At 53.0% G+C, this 21,237-nt stretch overlaps 1 protein-coding gene across 2 annotated transcripts in view; it reads right to left on the reverse strand.

Annotated features, from left to right (window-relative positions):
- Nucleotides 1-2,371: 2,371 nt before the first annotated feature.
- Nucleotides 2,372-21,237, reverse strand: part of SETD2 (SET domain containing 2, histone lysine methyltransferase) — a 76,791-nt gene continuing 57,925 nt past the window's right edge. For both annotated transcript variants that reach the window (XM_075315845.1, XM_075315844.1), the window contains 10 exons: nucleotides 12,516-13,172; nucleotides 11,527-11,572; nucleotides 10,762-10,921; nucleotides 8,585-9,272; nucleotides 8,312-8,446; nucleotides 8,068-8,213; nucleotides 7,707-7,821; nucleotides 4,735-4,815; nucleotides 3,774-3,875; nucleotides 2,372-3,175 (listed from right to left, as the gene is read on the reverse strand). In XM_075315845.1, the coding sequence (XP_075171960.1) occupies nucleotides 3,014-3,175; nucleotides 3,774-3,875; nucleotides 4,735-4,815; nucleotides 7,707-7,821; nucleotides 8,068-8,213; nucleotides 8,312-8,446; nucleotides 8,585-9,272; nucleotides 10,762-10,921; nucleotides 11,527-11,572; nucleotides 12,516-13,172 (2,292 nt within the window). In that variant the 3' untranslated portion in view covers nucleotides 2,372-3,013. The remainder of the gene's footprint in view (nucleotides 3,176-3,773; nucleotides 3,876-4,734; nucleotides 4,816-7,706; nucleotides 7,822-8,067; nucleotides 8,214-8,311; nucleotides 8,447-8,584; nucleotides 9,273-10,761; nucleotides 10,922-11,526; nucleotides 11,573-12,515; nucleotides 13,173-21,237) is intronic.

A 21,237-nucleotide genomic window follows, 5' to 3' on the forward strand; every position in this document is an offset into this window, starting at 1 on the left:
AATACTGCTCCTATATACAAGAATATAACTACTATAATACTGCTCCTATATACAAGAATATAACTACTATAATACTGCCCCCTATATACAAGAAGATAACTACTATAATACTGCCCCTATGTACAAGAATATAACTACTATAATACTGCCCCTATATACAAGAAGATTCCTACTATAATACTGCTCCTATGTACAGGAATATAACTAATATAATACTGCCCTCTATGTACAAGAATATAACTACTATAATACTACCCCTATGTACAAGAATATAACTACTATAATACTGCCCCCTATATACAAGAAGATAACTACTATAATACTGCCCCTATGTACAAGAATATAACTACTATAATACTGCCCCTATATACAAGAAGATTCCTACTATAATACTGCTCCTATGTACAGGAATATAACTAATATAATACTGCCCTCTATGTACAAGAATATAACTACTATAATACTACCCCTATGTACAAGAATATAACTACTATAATACTGCCCCTATGTACAGGAATATAACTACTATAATACTGTTCTCTATGTACAAGAATATAACTACTATAATACTGCCCCTATGTACAAGAATATAACTACTATAATACTGCCCCTATGTACAAGAATATAACTACTATAATACTGTTCTCTATGTACAAGAATATAACTACTATAATACTGCCCCTATGTACAAGAATATAACTGATATAATACTGCCCCCTATGTACAAGAATATAACTACTATAATACTGCCCCTATGTACAGGAATATAACTAATATAATACTGCCCCCTATGTACAAGAATATAACTATTATAATACTGCCCCTATGTACAGGAATATAACTAATATAATACTGCTCCTATGTACAAGAATATAACTACTATAATACTGCCCCTATGTACAAGAATATAGCTGATATAATACTGCCCCCTATGTACAAGAATATAACTACTATAATACTGCTCCTATATACAAGAATATAACTACTATAATACTGCCCCCTATATACAAGAAGATACCTACTATAATACTGCTCCTATGCACAGGAATATAACTAATATAATACTGCCCTCTATATACAAGAATATAACTACTATAATACTGCTCCTATGTACAGGAATATAACTAATATTCTTGTACATAGGGGCAGTATTATAGTAGTTATATTCTTGTACATAGGAGCAGTATTATAGTAGTTATATTCTTGTACATAGGAGCAGTATTATAGTAGTTATATTCTTGTACATAGGAGGCAGTATTATATTAGTTATATTCTTGTACATAGGGGCAGTATTATAGTAGTTATATTCTTGTATATAGGGGGCAGTATTATAGTAGTTATATTCTTGTACATAGGAGCAGTATTATAGTAGTTATATTCTTGTACATAGGAGGCAGTATTTTATTAGTTATATTCTTGTACATAGGAGGCAGTATTATAGTAGTTATATTCTTGTATATAGAGGGCAGTATTATATAACTACTATAATACTGCCCCTATGTACAAGAATATAACTAATATAATACTGCCCCTATGTACAAGAATATAACGACTATCATACTGCCCCTATGTACAAGAATATAACTACTATAATGCTGCCCCTATGTACAAGAATAGAACTACTATAATACTGCTCCTATATACAAGAATATAACTACTATAATACTGCCCCTATGTACAAGAATATAACTACTATAATACTGCCCCTATGTACAAGAATATAACTACTATAATACTGCCCCTATGTACAAGAATATAACTACTATAATACTGCCCCTATGTACAAGAATATAACTACTATAATACTGATCCTATATACAAGAATATAACTACTATAATACTGCCCCATGTACAAGAATATAACTACTATAATACTGCCCCTATATACAAGAATATAACTACTATAATACTGCCCCATGTACAAGAATATAACTACTATAATACTGCCCCTATGTACAAGAATATAACTACTATAATACTGCCCCTATGTACAAGAATAGAACTACTATAATACTGCCCCTATGTACAAGAATATAACTACTATAATACTGCTCCTATATACAAGAATAAAACTACTATAATACTGCCGCTATATACAAGAATATAACTACTATAATACTGCCCCTATGTACAAGAATAGAACTACTATAATACTGCCCCAATGTACAAGAATAGAACTGCTATAATACTGCCCCTATGTACAAGAATATAACTACTATAATACTGCCCCTATATACAAGAATAGAACTACTATAATACTGCCCCTATATACAAGAATAGAACTACTATAATACTGCCCCAATGTACAAGAATAGAACTGCTATAATATTCCTTCCCGTTATACAGTGTATTGGAGTCACACAGTCTGTAATTCTTGTGTAGGCAAATGTATTTTATTCTCTTTTTTCTTTTATACATAAAAAATTCAGTAAAAATTTGAAGTAAAACGTTATAGGCAGTACAATAAAAAAAAGAAGAAAAAAACAAATCTGTCAGTAATGCACAATTCTGCCTAGGAAAAAAATAGAAGAAAACACGGTGATGAATGCACAAAGGGAAAAATAAAAAACAAACAGAAAACCCCTCTAGCCGGGTGCAGTGATATTTACAGGGGGCGCCGGTGTCTGCGCTGCAGGAAGTCCTCGTTCCGGTGGTTCTTGGATTATGAAACAAAAATATATAACATTATATTCACAGATATGATAAAATATAATACAGGCTCGTGGGGAGCAAAAAACTGGAAAAAAAGGGGAAAAAAAATTGCCACAATTTATTGCGCTGTACAGTTCAGAAAAGCGCCGGTCATAGGAAGAGGAAATTGGGAAATCTGCCGGGGAAGGGGAAATCGCAGAGTTAATGTCAGATTTAATATGGGGGGATGGACCGTTTAGTTATCGGGGGCGGGCGCCTCCTCAGTGGGGGCAGGTGAATCATCAGTGGGGGCAGGCGCCTCATCAGTGGGGGCAGGCGCCTCATCAGTGGGGGTGGTTTGTGGCTCAGCCTCTAGAGGGCGCTATTCGAAGTCCACGTCCTCTTTGGGCTTGTAGAGGGAGCCGAACTTCTGCATGTACTTTTTGATGTACTCCTTGGTTTTATGCTTCACGTTCTCGTTGCAGTCCAGGTCCTCGGGGTTCTTGCAGTATTTCAGCTCCTTGTTCATGACGCCGTGTGTCAGCTGCGGGGAGGACGAGACGTCATTATTCCAACATTGCCCCCAATCTCCATATTGTAACACATGCTATGTGGATATTCTGCTTGCACTGGGGTTGCCATGACCGCGGTAATAGTCTGCACATTCCCATTACCATGGCGACCCCAGAACAAGCGTGACATGTGCTATATTGCAGCAGAGCCAAGATCTGGGAAAATTCTAAAAACACAACAGGAAAAAAAATGCCCAGAGGCCGCAGCCCTGCAATATACAACGGAGCTGCGTACACAAAACGGGATGTAAACTAAAACATATTGCACACCTGCGCCACAGCCGAATACTGGGGCCAGCACCATGTGCCTGCGGCCAAACTGCACACAGCGGGCCCCAAGTAAACCAATATAAGGCAGGGCTGGCGCTGCGGGCAGAGCGCCGTCAGCGCACACAGCGGGGCAGAGCGCCGTCAGCGCACACAGCGGGGCAGAGCGCCGTCAGCGCACACAGCGGGGCAGAGCGCCGTCAGCGCACACAGCGGGGCAGAGCGCCGTCTCCTACAGTGGCCTTCCAGGCATTTATGTGAGCAGACCCCCTATAATGCCCAGCAGGGGGTGTCGGGCCGTACCTTCCGTGCCAGGTGCTTAAAGTCCTCGGTGGTGTTTATGCGGCCGATCTTGCAGTCCGGCTTCCTGTACGGGTTCAGACACTGCACGATGAACTGCGACATCTGCACAGAGACAAAGGAAGAAAGCAGCCGACATCAATACAAAATAATGCAAGAAAGACCCAAACTGCAGCAAGCCCAACGCCTGGAGTCCTCCGACGCACCCAGCGCCCACCGCCGCACCCAACGTCTGGAGTCCTCCACCGCACCCAGCTCCCACCGCCGCGCCCAACGTCTGGAGTCCTCCGCCGCGCCCAATGTCTGGAGTCCTGCACCGCACCGAGCGCCCACCGCCGCGCCCGTCTGGAGTCCTCCGCCGCGCCCAGCGCTCACCGCCGCGCCCAACGTCTGGAGTCCTCCACCGTACCCAGCGCCCACCACTGCGCACAATGCCCGGAGCCCAGCGCTGTGCCCAAGACCTGGAGTCCTCCGCTACGCCCACCACTGTGCACAACGCCCAGAGCCCGCTGCACCAAAGGCCTGGAGTCCTCCACCACGCCCGGAGGCCACCGCCGCCCAGAGGTCGCAGGATCAGCAGTGATCCACCACTGTTTGATCATAAAGGGCCGGTCACAGTTTCTAGTAATAAAGCAGACATTGTGCGGAGCTTTCGGTCACGTCTCCTCCTCACCAGTTCACCGTCCCCTGCTTGCTGTAAGTGAATACATTTTTTTTTTTTTACTTGCAGAGGCCGAAACTAATCCAGAAGCGTCTCCTGCTCTCACAGATGAAGGGTTGTCGCAATGTACGAGTATGACAATCCTCCGCAATGGGGTCAGCAGCACTTGGCTCCGCTGACACACGGTGACGAGCCCTCCAGCTGTGTGAGCGAGGCAGCTCCAATACAGGGCAGTGCAATGTTTCCATACACTGTCAGCAAGCAGAGATGGGACAGGAGCCCCTGCAGAGGCCGGACCCTCACCTCCTTCCTGAACACCTCCTTGCTCCTCTTCGCCAGCTCACTCGAGGTGTCGGCTTCGGCCGTTTTTGCTTTTTTGGAAGACTGGAAAAAAAGAGAAAAATGTGACAACAATGAAGTGAACGTTCCAGATCCACACCGCCGGGGCCGGTCCCACCGCAGCTCGGGCGCCATATTCCTGAAGACCACCATAGACTCTTCACCTCCACTCCAAACCTGGGGAGAGGGGGCAGCTGCAGCTCAGAGGCAGGGGGCAGCTGAGGGGGAATGTCTGGGGGGGGGGGTCACATATGGAGAGCTGGGCTGTAATGTTCACCTCAGCGGTCACCCAGCTTTCCCAGACTCCTGCAGAGCTATGTGGAGGAACGTGGGCTTGCTAGGTCAGGCGGCCATCTTGGTAGCCACTCAGCGTGACACAGCCGCCCTTTGTTTGTGTATCTGGCATCGCTGTGACCCCGGAGAGATGCCCGGACAGCCGGGGGCAGGCAGCGAGGTTTGGGGTGTGGGGGAGGGGGCCTTATTATATAGAATGTATAGATTTAATATGCGGGTGGCTGGCAGCCGGCCCCGGCCCCTCCATAACAATCCTCTCCATGTTGCGTTTGGGCTCATAAATGATGCGGAGTCTGGGGCGTCTCAATGCGCCATTATGAAGACGGCGGGGTCCTTAATGACGGAGCGGGGCCCGCCAGCGCTTTAATTACAGCCCAGGTTTTAATTGGGGAAGTGGCCGGTGACGGCTCCGGGGAACATTCCCGACTCCTGCTTTACAGTCCTGCCCGATCCGCCACCAGGAGAGGGAGACGTGGTTATGATTAGCCGCGGGCCCGGAGCGAGGCGCGAGAGGATGCCGCCTAACAGGGAGCTACTGCACCCCCTAGTGTTCACCGGGGACAACTGCAGGACCCAAAAGTCAATGAGGAGTGAGGGGGGCACTTACTTTACTCCCACTGCGGGCGTCTGATAGCAATCAGCAGTGGGGGAGACACGCCGCGGCACGGGGGGATGCCTATTACTGGGAATATCTGGCACCTGCCACAGCGGGAGCCGAGAAGACTAGCGGCAACGTCAGCCTGCCAGATCCCAGACACGACCGAGGGTACAGTCCTGCTCCAAGGCGGCAAATAAATGTACGAGGCTGGAGAATACCTGGAAGCCCCCCCCCACCACCTTCAGACGGTGGCAGCAACAGCCCCCCGCCCAATAGCGGCATCAGAAGCAGCAGCCCCTTGAGGGGGACAAGTGATGAAATTTATATGATTTAGAAAGTGAGGAGAGAATCTCACAGAGGAGAACTACAAACCCCATCATCCTCTGTCAGATGTGCTGGACCCCAATAAATAATGAGGGTCCGGCGGGTGCGTCACTGTGTATCAGGACATGATGGGGTCACACAGGGCGGGTGCGTCACTATGTCAGGACATGATGGGGTCACACGGGGCGGGTGCGTCACTGTGTATCAGGACATGATGGGGTCACACGGGGCGGGTGCGTCACTGTGTATCAGGACATGATGGGGTCACACGGGGCGGGTGCGTCACTATGTATCAGGACATGATGGCATCACACGGGGCGGGTGCATCACTATGTATCAGGACATGATGGGGGTCACACGGGGCGGGTGCGTCACTGTGTATCAGGACATGATGGGGGTCACACGGGGCGGGTGCGTCACTATGTATCAGGACATGATGGGGGTCACACGGGGCGGGTGCATCACTATGTATCAGGACATGATGGGGGGGGTCACACGGGGCGGGTGCGTCACTATGTATCAGGACATGATGGGGTCACACGGGGCGGGTGCGTCACTGTGTATCAGGACATGATGGCATCACACGGGGCGGGTGCGTCACTATGTATCAGGACATGATGGCGTCACACGGGGCGGGTGTGTCACTATGTATCAGGACATGATGGGGTCACACGGGGCGGGTGCGTCACTGTGTATCAGGACATGATGGGGTCACACGGGGCGGGTGCGTCACTGTGTATCAGGACATGATGGGGTCACACGGGGCGGGTGCGTCGCTATGTATCAGGACATGATGGCATCACACGGGGCGGGTGCGTCACTATGTATCAGGACATGATGGGGTCACACGGGGCGGGTGCGTCACTGTGCATCAGGACATGGTGGGGTCACATGGGGCGGGTGCGTCACTGTGTATCAGGACATGATGGGGTCACACGGGGCGGGTGCGTCACTATGTATCAGGACATGATGGGGTCACATGGGGCGGGTGCGTCACTATGTATCAGGACATCATAGGGTTCACACGGGGCGGGTGCGTCACTGTGTATCAGGACATGATGGAGTCACATGGGGCGGGTGCGTTGCTATGTATCAGGACATGATGGGGTCACACGGGGCGGGTGCGTCACTATGTATCAGGACATGATGGGGTCACACGGGGCGGGTGCGTTGCTATGTATCAGGACAAGATGGGGTCACACGGGGCGGGTGCGTCACTATGTATCAGGACATGATGGGGGTCACACGGGGCGGGTGTGTCACTATGTATCAGGACATGATGGGGTCACATGGGGCGGGTGCGTCACTACGTATCAGGACATGATGGGGTCACACGGGGCGGGTGCGTCACTATGTATCAGGACATGATGGGGTCACACGGGGCGGGTGCGTCACTATGTATCAGGACATGATGGGGTCACATGGGGCGGGTGCGTCACTATGTATCAGGACATGATGGGGTCACACGGGGCGGGTGCGTCACTATGTATCAGGACATGATGGGGTCACACGGGGCGGGTACTGTGTATCAGGACATGATGGTGTCACATGGGGCGGGTGCATCGCTATGTATCAGGACATGATGGGGTCACATGGGGCGGGTGCGTCACTATGTATCAGGACATGATGGGGTCACACGGGGCGGGTGCGTCACTATGTATCAGGACATGATGGAGTCACACGGGGCGGGTGCGTGACTGTGTATCGGGCCCTCCTTTACCTTCATTGGGCTCTCGTCATAGGTCGGGGTCCCCAGGTCCATCTCGGCCTCATGGTCCATGCCCAGTCCTTCTTCCCCGGGGCTGTCCCAGGACGGCGGATCCCACTGCGTCTGTCTGGAGAGACATAAGATTTGGGGTGAGAGATAAGACGTCTTCTGCAGCAGCGGGGGGAGAAGGTGAAGCTTTCTGCAGTAAGACTGACGTCTGCGCACACCAGATGATACCACTGTGCAGCTCTGACCCTTCTCGCAGGGGAGGGTCTGTTACATTACACGCTGGCCGGTGTGCTGCCGCTTTCCTTCTGTTTCCGCCTCCCCCCACCAGTCAGTGCCACAGGCCGGGGCTTTGCCCGTCACTCACCTGGTTATTACATGGTAATAATAGATTTTGCCCTCGGGGTCCCGCGCCGTCTTCCAGCTGGGCGGAAGGACGATCGTTTTAGGTTTCGGAGGGGAAGGCGGTGGGAGGTCTATGATGCCATTAGGAGGGGCCATTCCCATCTCCGGCTGAAAAAACCCCCCCAACAAACAAGACATGAGAAGAAGAGTCACCACGGGAGGGACCACCACAGTAAGGACCACCGCGGGTCAAGACCACCCCTTACCGGCTGCAGTGGCGGCGGCTGCCCAGGAGGAACGATGGCCGCCACAGGAGGCGCCTGCTGAACAACCACTCCTTGTGGGTGCGTGGCGTAGATCTGCTGACCGGGCATGTACTGTAATCCGGGCTGCGCGTACCCCTGAAAATACAGCACAAAGTTATCATGGACCTCACATACCGGAGCCAACGTGCCAGGTACAGTCCTCAGGTCTCGCTGTTATCAGCCATCACCTGACAGGTGAACACCACCCCCCGAGGTGTGAGGAGCGGCACCTACCTGCACCATGGTCTGTGCCGCCTGTGTGTAGGCGGTGGGCACTCCGTACATGGCTGGGCAGGCCTGTCCTGGGTAGTAGATTGCAGGCTGGGCCGGGGGCGCCGGGTACTGGGGCTGTGCCTGGTGCTGCGGCACTGCCACCGCTTGCTGGCTGGGATCCCACACGCTGTAGGTCTGTGCTGGCACAGCGCTGGGGGCCGGCACCGGCATCACAGTCACACTGGCATCTGGGGGCACCATTGGCTCAGGTTGGGCTACATACTGCTGTGCGGGGACTTCCATGGGGTCCGGCACGTGCTGAACTACAGACACCGGCTGAGGGGTGAGCAGGGCGGGGTTCACCACAAGCCCCTGGGAAGGGTCGTAGCTGTTGGGGGAGTTCACCGATTCCAGGGGCGGTGGAGTCGGTAAGAGGACTTTACCCACATTAGGGTTTGTGGGGTCCACATAGGCCTGGATGGGGTATCCCTGCGGGTAGGTGATGAAAGACGAGGGGATTGGGCCACCGTAGGACATGGCGTCGTAGGGGAGGGGGGACGTGATGCCGATGCTCTGCATCTGCTGCTGCTGCTTCTGCGCCTCCCTCTGCGCCACCTCCTGCTCAAACAGTTTCCTGCGCTCCTCCGTGGACAGCTTGTTCCTGTCCTGCAGGCGGCCCTTCTTCTTAGAGGAGGCCGGGGTGTCATACCTGCCGAGACACAAGGAAGGGTCATTATACCGCGTCTCCAGTTACACCCAGAGCTGCATCCATGGAGTACGAAACACTAGTGTGCAGCTCTGGATGTGAACAGAGGATAAGACAAGGGCCGGCATCAGCACCCGGGACACTCGGACAAGTGCCAGGGCCCTGGACTGCCGGGAGGGATTCACTCACAGTTGGCAGGGAGTTAACCACTATGGGGCCCGTGCGTCTGGGGGGCCCTCCCCCCGCCGAAGATCGCACTTTCAAATGTATGGGCATCTGTGGTGATGATGATGAGCGAGTGAGTGTCGTGCTTCCTCTCTCATCATTCTCCCGCTGTGTCTGTGGCGCTCTGACAGCTCAGCACAGCGTGATGACGTCACTACTGCGCGCTGCTGTGCTGAGCTGTGCAGAGCAGTGGACACGCTGAGGAGAGTGCAGCAGCGAGGAAACGAGGAGGAGTATTTATGTATCATAGTGGCCGAATGACTATGGGGGTGCATAATACTATAAAGGGGGGGGTGCATAATACTATAAAGGGGGCTGCATAGGGCTATAGGCGGGCTGCATAGGGCTATAGGCGGGCTGCATAGGGCTATAGGCGGGCTGCATAGGGCTATAGGCGGGCTGCATAGGGCTATAGGCGGGCTGCATAGGGCTATAGGCGGGCTGCATAGGGCTATAGGCGGGCTGCATAGGGCTATAGGCGGGCTGCATAGGGCTATAGGCGGGCTGCATAGTGCGGAGGAGCATACGGAGGACTATGGGGGATTCATAACACTGTGGAGGAATATGAGGCTACATTATATTATGTGGGGGGCTGTATAGTGCTATATGGAGGAATATGGGCGCTGCATAACACTATGTGGCGGAATATAGGGGCTGCATAATGCTATATGGAGGATTATGAGACTGCATTATATTTTGTGGAGCAATGTTAGGTGCATTACACTAAGTAAACTAGTATACAGCTCCGGATGTGAACAGAGCATAAGACACAAGTATACAGCTCCAAATGTGAACAGAGGACGAGACGCTAGTATACAGCTCCGGATGTGAAGAGGATCAGACACTAGTATACAGCTCCGGATGTGAAGAGGATCAGACACTAGTATACAGCTCCGGATGTGAAGAGGATCAGACACTAGTATACAGCTCCGGATGTGAAGAGGATCAGACACTAGTATACAGCTCCGGATGTGAACAGAGAATAAGACACTAGTGTACAGCTCTGGATAGGATTAGTGTTTTATACCCCACACCCCCTGAAGCCGGCCTTCCAGTAACATTGGACATTATTAGGTACCCCCTAGTGTCACCCCTGACACGGCTGCAGTCAGTCGCACAGGCCGCAGTCAGTCGCACAGGCCGCAGTCAGTCGCACAGGCCGCAGTCAGTCGCACAGGCCGCAGTCAGTCGCACAGGCCGCAGTCAGTCGCACAGGCCGCAGTCAGTCGCACAGGCCGCAGTCAGTCGCACGCCGCTGCGCTCTCACCTGTCCTCTCCTCTTTTCGCGCTGCGTTCATAGAAGGACGGTGGAGACGGGGATTTCTTGCGCTTCTTCATACTTTGCCGATCAGAGTCCCGCTCCCGGCTCGGGGTCTTGGAGGTGGGGGTCTGGTAACCTCCACTAGAGGGGTCTCTCCAGCGGTCACCTGTGGAGCAGGAGACAAGACGTGCGAGTGTGAGGAAAGACGCAGCAGGTCGTCAGCCATGATCGTCACACACAATGACCGCACAGAACAAAAGCACCATGTACTGGAATGTGGCAGCGGTGACTGATAGAGGGGTGTGCGGTGACTGTGATGGCGGTTAGTGTGGGGGGTGATGTGGGTAATGATGGCAGTCGCAGGGCTGTGGCGCAGATGGTAGCGGGGAGGTGGCGCTGACGGTCGCGGGGAGGTGGCGCTGACGGTCGCGGGGAGGTGGCGCTGACGGTCGCGGGGAGGTGGCGCTGACGGTCGCGGGGAGGTGGCGCTGACGGTCGCGGGGAGGTGGCACTGACAGTCGCGGGGGGTGGCGCTGACGGTGGCGGGGGGGTGGTGCTGATCGTAGTGGGGAGGTGGCGCTGATAGTAGCGGGGAGCTAGTGCTGATAGTAGTGGCGAGGTGGCGCTGATAGTCACGGGGAGGTGGTGCTGATCGTAGTGGGGGGGTGGTGCTGATAGTCGCGGGGGGGGGTGGCGCTGATAGTAGTGGGGAGGTGGTGCTGATCGTAGTGAGGGGTGGTGCTGATAGTCGCGGGGGGGGGGGGAACTTACTGTTTTCTTTCTCCACTTGGGTTTTCTTTGGGATCCGATAAACTTCCTACATAAAAGGGATAAAAGAGCAGTGAGATGGGGTCAGATCACGAGGAAAGATGCCACCAGATACCCCCCCCTGTGCAGTCACCCCCACTTCTCCGAGTGTATGACCCCCAGCACCAGATACCCCCCCTGTGCAGTCACCCCCACTTCTCCGAGTGTATGACCCCCAGCACCAGATACCCCCCACTGTGCAGTCTCCACCACTTCTCCGAGTGTGTGACCCCCAGCACCAGATACCCCCCCCCTGTGCAGTCACCCCCACTTCTCCGAGTGTGTGACCCCCAGCACCAGATACCCCCCTGTGCAGTCTCCCCCACTTCTCCGAGTGTGTGACCCCCAGCACCAGATACCCCCCCCCTGTGCAGTCACCCCCACTTCTCCGAGTGTATGACCCCCAGCACCAGATACCCCCCCCCCTGTGCAGTCACCCCCACTTCTCTGAGTGTGCGACCCACAGAACCGCAGAGGATCCTGGCCTCTCCCTAATGTTATCTCCCCCCGGGGCCTGATTCTGCCCCCTGTAGTGATTATGGCAGCGGCTCTCATCCAGGCGGCTGCACTGGGATTACACGGACTCTTCACAAACCCCCGGGGGCAGCACAGAAGTGGGGGGCCGGCACCAGCACCGCCGGCAAGGGCAGATACACTGTGAGGATAACACACGATGGTATCTGTGGGCCTCCATTACACCAGACAGAGGCGGCGGTGTGATCCTCCCCCCCCGGCAGGCGGTGGCACTCTCTTACACAGAGGCGGCGGTGTGATCCCCCCCCCGGCAGGCGGTGGCACTCTCTTACACAGAGGCGGCAGTATGATCCCCCCCCCGGCAGGCGGTGGCACTTTCTTACAGAGGCGGCGGTGTGATCCCCCCCCGGCAGGCGGTGGCACTCTCTTACACAGAGGCGGCGGTGTGATCCCCCCGGCAGGCGGTGGCACTCGCTTACCTTCAGATCCTTCCAGCCGTCCAGGAGCTTGTTGGCGAGCTCGCTCATATCCAGCATCTTGTCGGTGGGCTCCTGGCTGCGCTCGCTCTCTACGTCGGATACCCCTTCCTCCTCATCCTGGGAGGGGGTCTCTTCGGCTTTGGTGGTCTCCTTGGCTTCCGTCTCAGAGGTCTCTATTCCAGGGGCGGCCTCGTCTTCGGTCTTGATAGATGGGGGCGGCTGATCTTCGGAGGGTGGCGGTGGCACCTCTTCTGGTTTCCCTTCCTCTTTGTGCTGGTGGCCGTTCTTCTGCTCGTCGCTGGCCGGTGTCTCCGACGGTTTGCCCGGCGTCTCCTTCACCTCCAGCTCGCTGGCGGGGTCAGACATGGCGCTGTCCATGCTGTTCTCGCTGATGATCTTCAGTCTCCGCAGGATCAGCTTCTTGGGCGTCTCTCCCTCGAGCTCCACATTCAGCTTGGCCGCGGGGTCGGGGGTGTTAGCCGGGGTGTTGAGAGGGGTGTGGGCGCGGGACGTGTTCTCGCTGGAGTAGCCGTCCCCCTCGCTCAGCTGCGGGATGGCCATCTTCGTCTGGGCCCAGCGCTGGATGATGGGCAGGATCTTGCTCTCCTCCAGCATGTTCTTATTGGGGATGGGAAGCATCGACAGCGTCTTTATGATCTAATGCAAAGGGGAAGACAAGAAAGGACGATCGGAAAGGACATAGTGTACAACGGTGTTCTCCATCCTCTACTGCATTTTCTCCATACTCTACTGCATTTTCTCCATACTCTACTGCATTTTCTCCATACTCTACTGCATTTTCTCCATACTCTACTGCATTTTCTCCATACTCTACTGCATTTTCTCCATACTCTACTGCATTTTCTCCATACTCTACTGCATTTTCTCCATACTCTACTGCATTTTCTCCATACTCTACTGCATTTTCTCCATACTCTACTGCATTTTCTCCATACTCTACTGCATTTTCTCCATACTCTACTGCATTTTCTCCATACTCTACTGCATTTTTTTCAACAAAATGCAATAAAAATAAGTGTTAAAAACAATTAAAAAAATTGGAAAAAATTGACAAAGCGGAGACACATTTACAGAGTCCCCCCGTCCCCCCCCCCCGGGTGCCAAAACAGCAGAAAAAAAGGGAATTTTGTTTACTTACCGTAAATTCCTTTTCTTCTAGCTCCTATTGGGAGACCCAGACAATTGGGTGTATAGCTTCTGCCTCCGGAGGCCACACAAAGTATTACACTTTAAAAAGTGTAACCCCTGCACTCTGCCTATACACCCTCCCGTGCATCACGGGCTCCTCAGTTTTGGTGCCAAAGCAGGAAGGAGGAAACTTATAAATTGGTCTAAGGTAAATTCAATCCGAAGGATGTTCGGAGAACTGAAAACCATGAACCATAAGAACAATTCAACATGAACAACATGTGTACACAAAAGAACAACAGCCCGAAGGGAACAGGGGCGGGTGCTGGGTCTCCCAATAGGAGCTAGAAGAAAAGGAATTTACGGTAAACAAAACAAAATTCCCTTCTTCTTTGTCGCTCCATTGGGAGACCCAGACAATTGGGACGTCCAAAAGCAGTCCCTGGGTGGGTAAAAGAATACCTCGATAAAAAGAGCCGAAAACGGCCCCTTCCTACAGGTGGGCAACCGCCGCCTGAAGGACTCGCCTACCTAGACTGGCATCCGCCGAAGCATAGGTATGCACCTGATAGTGTTTCATGAAAGTGTGCAGACTAGACCAGGTAGCCGCCTGGCACACCTGCTGAGCCGTAGCCTGGTGCCGCAATGCCCAGGACGCACCCACAGCTCTGGTAGAATGGGCTTTCAGCCCTGAAGGAAGCAGAAGCCCAGAAGAACGGTAAGCTTCAAGAATCGGTTCCTTGATCCACCGAGCCAAGGTTGACTTGGAAGCCTGCGAACCCTTACGCTGGCCAGCAACAAGGACAAGAGCGCATCTGAACAGCGCAGGGGCGCCGTGCGAGACACGTAGATCCGGAGTGCTCTCACTAGATCTAACAAATGCAAATCCTTTTCACATTGGTGAATTGGATTAGGGCAAAAGGAAGGTAAGGAGATATCCTGATTTAGCTGAAAAGGAGATACCACCTTAGGAAGAAATTCCGGGACTGGACGCAGAAGCACCTTATCCTGGTGAAAAACCAGGAAGGGGGCTTTGCATGACAGCGCTGCTAGCTCAGACACTCTACGGAGCGATGTAACTGCCACTAGGAAGGCCACTTTCTGCGAAAGACGTGATAGAGAGACATCCCGCATCGGCTCGAAAGGTGGTTTCTGAAGAGCCTTTAGCACCCTGTTAAGGTCCCAGGGTTCCAGCGGACGCTTGTAAGGTGGGACTATGTGGCAAACTCCCTGCAGGAACGTGCGGACCTGCGGAAGCCTGGCCAGGCGCTTTTGAAAAAACACGGAGAGCGCCGATACTTGGCCCTTGATAGAGCTGAGGGACAAACCCTTGTCCATTCCGGATTGAAGAATGAAAGGAATGTGGGTAAGGCAAACGGCCATGGAGGAAAACCGTTATCAGAGCACCAGGATAAGAAGATCCTCCAAGTCCTGTGGTAGATCTTGGCGGACGTTGGTTTCCTAGCTTGTCTCATAGTGGCAATGACATCCTGAGATAACCCTGAAGACGCTAGGAGCCAGGACTCAATGGCCACACAGTCAGGTTGAGGGCCACAGAATTCAGATGGAAAAATGGACCTTGTGACAGCAAGTCTGGGCGGTCTGGGAGTGCCCACGGTTGACCCACCGTGAGATGCCACAGATCCGGGTACCACGACCGTGTTGTTGTGCCGTGACGCCAACACAAAGCATAAAACTGAGGAGCCCATGGTCCACGGGAGGGTGTATAGGCAGAGGGGAGGGGTTACACTTTTTAAAGTGTAATACTTTGTGTGGCCTCCAGAGGCAGAAGCTATACACCCAATTGTCTGGGTCTCCCAATGGAGCGACAAAGAAATACACAGATACCCCTAGAAGCAGAAGAAGGGAATTTTGTTACTTACCGTAAATTCCTTTTCTTCTAGCTCCTATTGGGAGACCCAGACGATTGGGTGTATAGCACTGCCTCCGGAGGCCACACAAAGCAATTACACTAAAAAGTGTAAGGCCCCTCCCCTTCTGGCTATACACCCCCAGTGGGATCACTGGCTCACCAGTTTTAGTGCAAAAGCAAGAAGGAGGAAAGCCAATAACTGGTTTAAACAAATTCACTCCGACGTAACGTCGGAGAACTGAAAACCATTCAACATGAACAACATGTGTACCCGAAAAACAACCAAAAATCCCGAAGGACAACAGGGCGGGTGCTGGGTCTCCCAATAGGAGCTAGAAGAAAAGGAATTTACGGTAAGTAACAAAATTCCCTTCTTCTTCGGCGCTCCATTGGGAGACCCAGACGATTGGGACGTCCAAAAGCTGTCCCTGGGTGGGTAAAGAAATACCTCATGTTAGAGTTGCAAGACAGCCCTCCCCTACGGGGAGGCAACTGCCGCCTGCAGGGCTCTTCTACCTAGGCTGGCGTCCGCCGAAGCATAGGTATGCACCTGATAATGTTTGGTGAAAGTGTGCAGACTCGACCAGGTAGCTGCCTGGCACACCTGTTGAGCCGTAGCCTGGTGTCGTAGTGCCCAGGACGCACCCACGGCTCTGGTAGAATGGGCCTTCAGCCCTGATGGAACCGGAAGCCCAGCAGAACGGTAGGCTTCAAGAATTGGTTCTTTGATCCATCGAGCCAGGGTGGCCTTGGAAGCCTGCGACCCTTTGCGCTTACCAGCGACAAGGACAAAGAGTGCATCCGAACGGCGCAGGGGCGCCGTGCGGGAAATATAGATTCTGAGTGCTCTCACCAGATCTAACAAATGTAAATCCTTCTCATAGCGATGAACTGCATGAGGACAAAACGAAGGCAAAAAGATATCCTGATTAAGATGAAAAGAGGATACCACCTTCGGGAGAAACTCCTGAATGGGGCGCAGCACTACCTTGTCCTGGTGGAAGACCAGGAAGGGAGCCTTGGATGACAGCGCTGCTAGCTCAGACACTCTCCGAAGAGATGTGATCGCTACCAAAAAAGCCACTTTCTGTGATAGTCTAGAAAGTGAAACCTCCCTCAGAGGCTCGAAGGGCGGCTTCTGGAGGGCAACCAGTACCCTGTTCAGATCCCATGGATCTAACGGCCGCTTGTACGGGGGTACGATATGACAAACCCCCTGCAGGAACGTGCGTACCTTAGAAAGTCGTGCTAGACGCTTCTGAAAAAAGACGGATAGCGCCGAGACTTGCCCTTTAAGGGAGCCGAGCGACAAACCTTTTTCTAACCCAGATTGCAGGAAAGAAAGAAAAGTAGGCAATGCAAATGGCCAGGGAGACACTCCCTGAGAAGAGCACCAGGATAAGAATATCCTCCACGTTCTGTGGTAGATCTTAGCGGACGTGGGCTTCCTAGCCTGTCTCATGGTGGCAACGACCCCTTGGGATAATCCTGAAGACGCTAGGATCCAGGACTCAATGGCCACACAGTCAGGTTCAGGGCCGCAGAATTCCGATGGAAAAACGGCCCTTGGGACAGCAAGTCTGGTCGGTCTGGTAGTGCCCACGGTTGGCCGACCGTGAGATGCCACAGGTCCGGATACCACGCCCTCCGTGGCCAGTCTGGGGCGACGAGTATGACGTGGCTGCAGTCGGATCTGATCTTGCGTAGCACCCTGGGCAAGAGTGCCAGAGGTGGAAACACATAAGGGAGCCGGAACTGCGACCAATCTTGCACTAAGGCGTCTGCCGCCAGAGCTCTGTGATCGCGAGACCGTGCCATGAAGGTTGGGACCTTGTTGTTGTGCCGGGACGCCATTAAGTCGACGTCCGGCCTTCCCCAGCGGCGACAGATTTCCTGAAACACGTCCGGGTGAAGGGACCATTCCCCTGCGTCCATGCCCTGGCGACTGAGGAAGTCTGCTTCCCAGTTTTCTACGCCGGGGATGTGAACTGCGGATATGGTGGAGGCCGTGGCTTCCACCCACATCAGAATCCGCCGGACTTCCTGGAAGGCTTGCCGACTGCGTGTCCCCCCTTGGTGGTTGATGTATGCCACCGCTGTGGAGTTGTCCGACTGAATTCGGATCTGCCTTCCTTCCAGCCACTGCTGGAAGGCTAGTAGGGCAAGATACACTGCTCTGATTTCCAGAACATTGATCTGAAGGGTGGACTCCTGCTGGGTCCACGTACCCTGAGCCCTGTGATGGAGAAAAACTGCTCCCCACCCTGACAGACTCGCGTCTGTCGTGACCACCGCCCAGGACGGTGGTAGGAAGGATCTTCCCTGTGATAATGAGGTGGGAAGAAGCCACCACTGCAGAGAGTCCTTGGCCGTCTGGGAAAGGGAGACTTTCCTGTCCAGGGATGTTGACTTCCCGTCCCATTGGCGGAGAATGTCCCATTGAAGTGGGCGCAGATGAAACTGCGCAAACGGAACCGCCTCCATTGCCGCCACCATCTTCCCGAGGAAGTGCATGAGGCGTCTTAAGGAGTGCGACTGACTTTGAAGGAGAGCCTGCACCCCCGTCTGTAGTGACCGCTGCTTGTCCAGCGGAAGCTTCACTATCGCTGAGAGAGTATGAAACTCCATGCCAAGATACGTCAGTGATTGGGTCGGTAACAGATTTGACTTTGAGAAGTTGATGATCCACCCGAACGTCTGGAGAGTCTCCAGTGCAACATTCAGGCTGAGTTGGCATGCCTCTTGAGAGGGTGCTTTGACAAGTAGATCGTCCAAGTAAGGGATCACAGAGTGTCCCTGAGAATGCAAGACTGCTACCACTGCCGCCATGATCTTGGTGAACACCCGAGGGGCTGTCGCTAGACCAAATGGCAGAGCTACGAACTGAAGATGGTCGTCTCCTATCACGAAACGTAGAAAGCGTTGGTGCTCTGTAGCAATCGGCACGTGGAGATAAGCATCTTTGATGTCTATTGATGCTAGGAAATCTCCTTGAGACATTGAGGCAATGACTGAGCGGAGGGATTCCATCCGGAACCGCCTGGCGTTCACATGCTTGTTGAGCAGTTTTAGGTCCAGAACAGGACGGAACGAGCCGTCCTTTTTTGGCACCACAAAGAGATTGGAGTAAAAACCTTGTCCTTGTTCCCGAAGAGGAACAGGGACCACCACTCCTTCTGCTCTTAGAGAATGCACCGCCTGCAGAAGGGCATCTGCTCGGTCGGGATGTGGGGAAGTTCTGAAGAACCGAGGCGGAGGACGAGAACTGAACTCTATCCTGTACCCGTGAGACAAAATGTCTGTTACCCACTGGTCTTTGACCTGTGGCAGCCAAATGTCGCAAAAGCGGGAGAGCCTGCCACCGACCGAGGATGCGGAGGGAGGCGGCCGAAAGTCATGAGGCAGCCGCCTTGGAAGCAGTACCTCCGGCTGCTTTCTTGGGGCGTGAGTGAGACCGCCAGGAATCAGAGCTCCTTTGCTCTTTCTGAGTCCCTTTGGACGAGGAGAATTGGGACTTGCCCGAGCCTCGAAAGGACCGAAACTTTGACTGCCACTTCCTCTGTTGAGGTTTGGTTGATCTGGGCTGGGGTAAGGAAGAGTCCTTACCTTTGGACTGTTTAATGATTTCCGCCAATTGCTCACCAAACAGTCTGTCTCCAGATAGTGGCAAGCTGGTTAAACATTTTTTAGAAGCAGAATCTGCTTTCCATTCCTTTAACCACAAGGCTCTGCGCAAAACTACAGAGTTGGCGGATGCCATTGAGGTACGGCTCGTAGATTCTAGTACCGCATTGATAGCGTAGGTCGCAAACGCAGTCATTTGCGTAGTTAAGGACGCCACTTGCGGCACTGCTTGACTTAAGAAAGAGTCCACCTGTGCCAGACCCGCTGAAATAGCTTGGAGCGCCCACACGGCCGCGAATGCTGGAGCAAAGGACGCGCCGATAGCTTCATAGACAGATTTCAACCAAAGGTCCATCTGTCTGTCATTGGCATCTTTAAGTGAAGCCCCATCCTCCACTGCAACTATGGATCTAGCTGCAAGCCTGGATATTGGAGGGTCCACTTTTGGACACTGGGTCCAGCGTTTGACCACGTCAGGGGGAAAGGGATAACGTGTATCCTTAAGACGTTTGGAAAAACGCTTGTCCGGATAAGCATGGTGTTTCTGGATTGATTCTCTGAAGTCAGAGTGGTCCAGAAAAGTACTCAATTTACGCTTGGGATACAGGAAATGGAATTTCTCCTGCTGTGCAGCTGCCTCCTCTGCAGAAGGGGCTGGGGGAGAAATATCCAACAGTCTATTAATCGCCGATATAAGGTCATTTACCATGGCGTCACCATCTGGCGTATCCAAATTGAGTGCGGTGTCAGGACCAGACTCCTGATCACCCACCTCTGTCTCATCATATAGAGACTCTTCTCGCTGAGACCCTGACCCGCGTGACGACGTGGAGGGTCTCTCCCAGCGAGCTCACTTAGGCGGCATGGGACTGTCATCGGAGTCCGAGCCCCCAGCCTGTGATGCCTGGGACCCCCTCGAAGTACGGATTAGTTCCAACTGAGGGGGACCTGGGAACATAGACACAGCAGTGTCCATGGTCTGAGTAACTGGCCTGGACTGCAAGGTCTCCAGGATTTTTGTCATAGTCACAGACATTTTATCAGCAAAGACTGCAAATTCTGTCCCCGTCACCGGGACAGGGTTCACAGGCGCCTCTGCCTGGGCTACCACCACCATATGCTCTGGCTGACGAAGTGCCACTGGGACTGAACATTGCACACAATGAGAGTCGTTGGAGCCTGCTGGTAGATTAGCCCCACATGCTGTACAAGCAGTGTATACAGCCCGTGCCTTGGCACCCTTGCGTTTTGTGGATGACATGTTGCTGTCTCCTCAGAGCAATATAGGGGTATACAGCCAAGAAGCGACCGTACAGTGCAGTATATATATATATATATATATCTGGTACAGGAAAAAGTACACCAATACACACTGTGGCACTAGTGGGGCCAGCACTAATGTGCTGCTTACCGCCCGCTAAACGCGGGTGTGTGGTCGCCAGAAATCCCTAGTCTGGGTCTCCCAGAGCCTGTGTCCGTCCTCCAGCCAGACTGCATGCAGGAATGGCTGCCGGCGTCCTGTGGAGGGGGGGGCGGGCCCTGGGCGTGCTCAGACCAAAAGCGGGAAACCTGCGTCCCACTGTGCCTAGTGAGAGGGCTGGAGCATGTAAATAAGGCTCCAGCCCTCGGCGCTGACGATTGCACAGCGTCTGTCCCATTCCCTGATTGACAGGGAGGGGGCGGGAACGAAGCGGAGCTAGGCCGCAAAAGCCGGGGACTAAATTTATAAGCGCCGCCGCCGTAAAAGCGCGGTCGGCGCTAAGTCCCCGGCGCACTACAAGTCCCAGCCGCGCCGCCGCTCCGAGAGTGGCCGGCGCGGTAGTTCCCAGCACATGAATCCACACAGCTAAGCTGCTGTGATCCAAGCCCAGCGTGGAGCGCTACTGTCCCCGGCGCACTAACACACCCAGCAAGTCTGGCGTGTGCGTGCCTGTCTGTACGGGGACACAGAGTACCTGAAAGTTGCAGGGCCTTGTCCCTGAACGGTACCCCGGCTCCTTATCCAGCAGGTTCAATGGGTCTGTGGACGGAGCCCGGCCTCAGGGCTTGGAGGCCGGTAAGATCCCACTTCCTCAG

Source organism: Anomaloglossus baeobatrachus, chromosome 6 (genome assembly GCF_048569485.1).
Source record: "Anomaloglossus baeobatrachus isolate aAnoBae1 chromosome 6, aAnoBae1.hap1, whole genome shotgun sequence".
NCBI lineage: Eukaryota > Metazoa > Chordata > Amphibia > Anura > Aromobatidae > Anomaloglossus > Anomaloglossus baeobatrachus.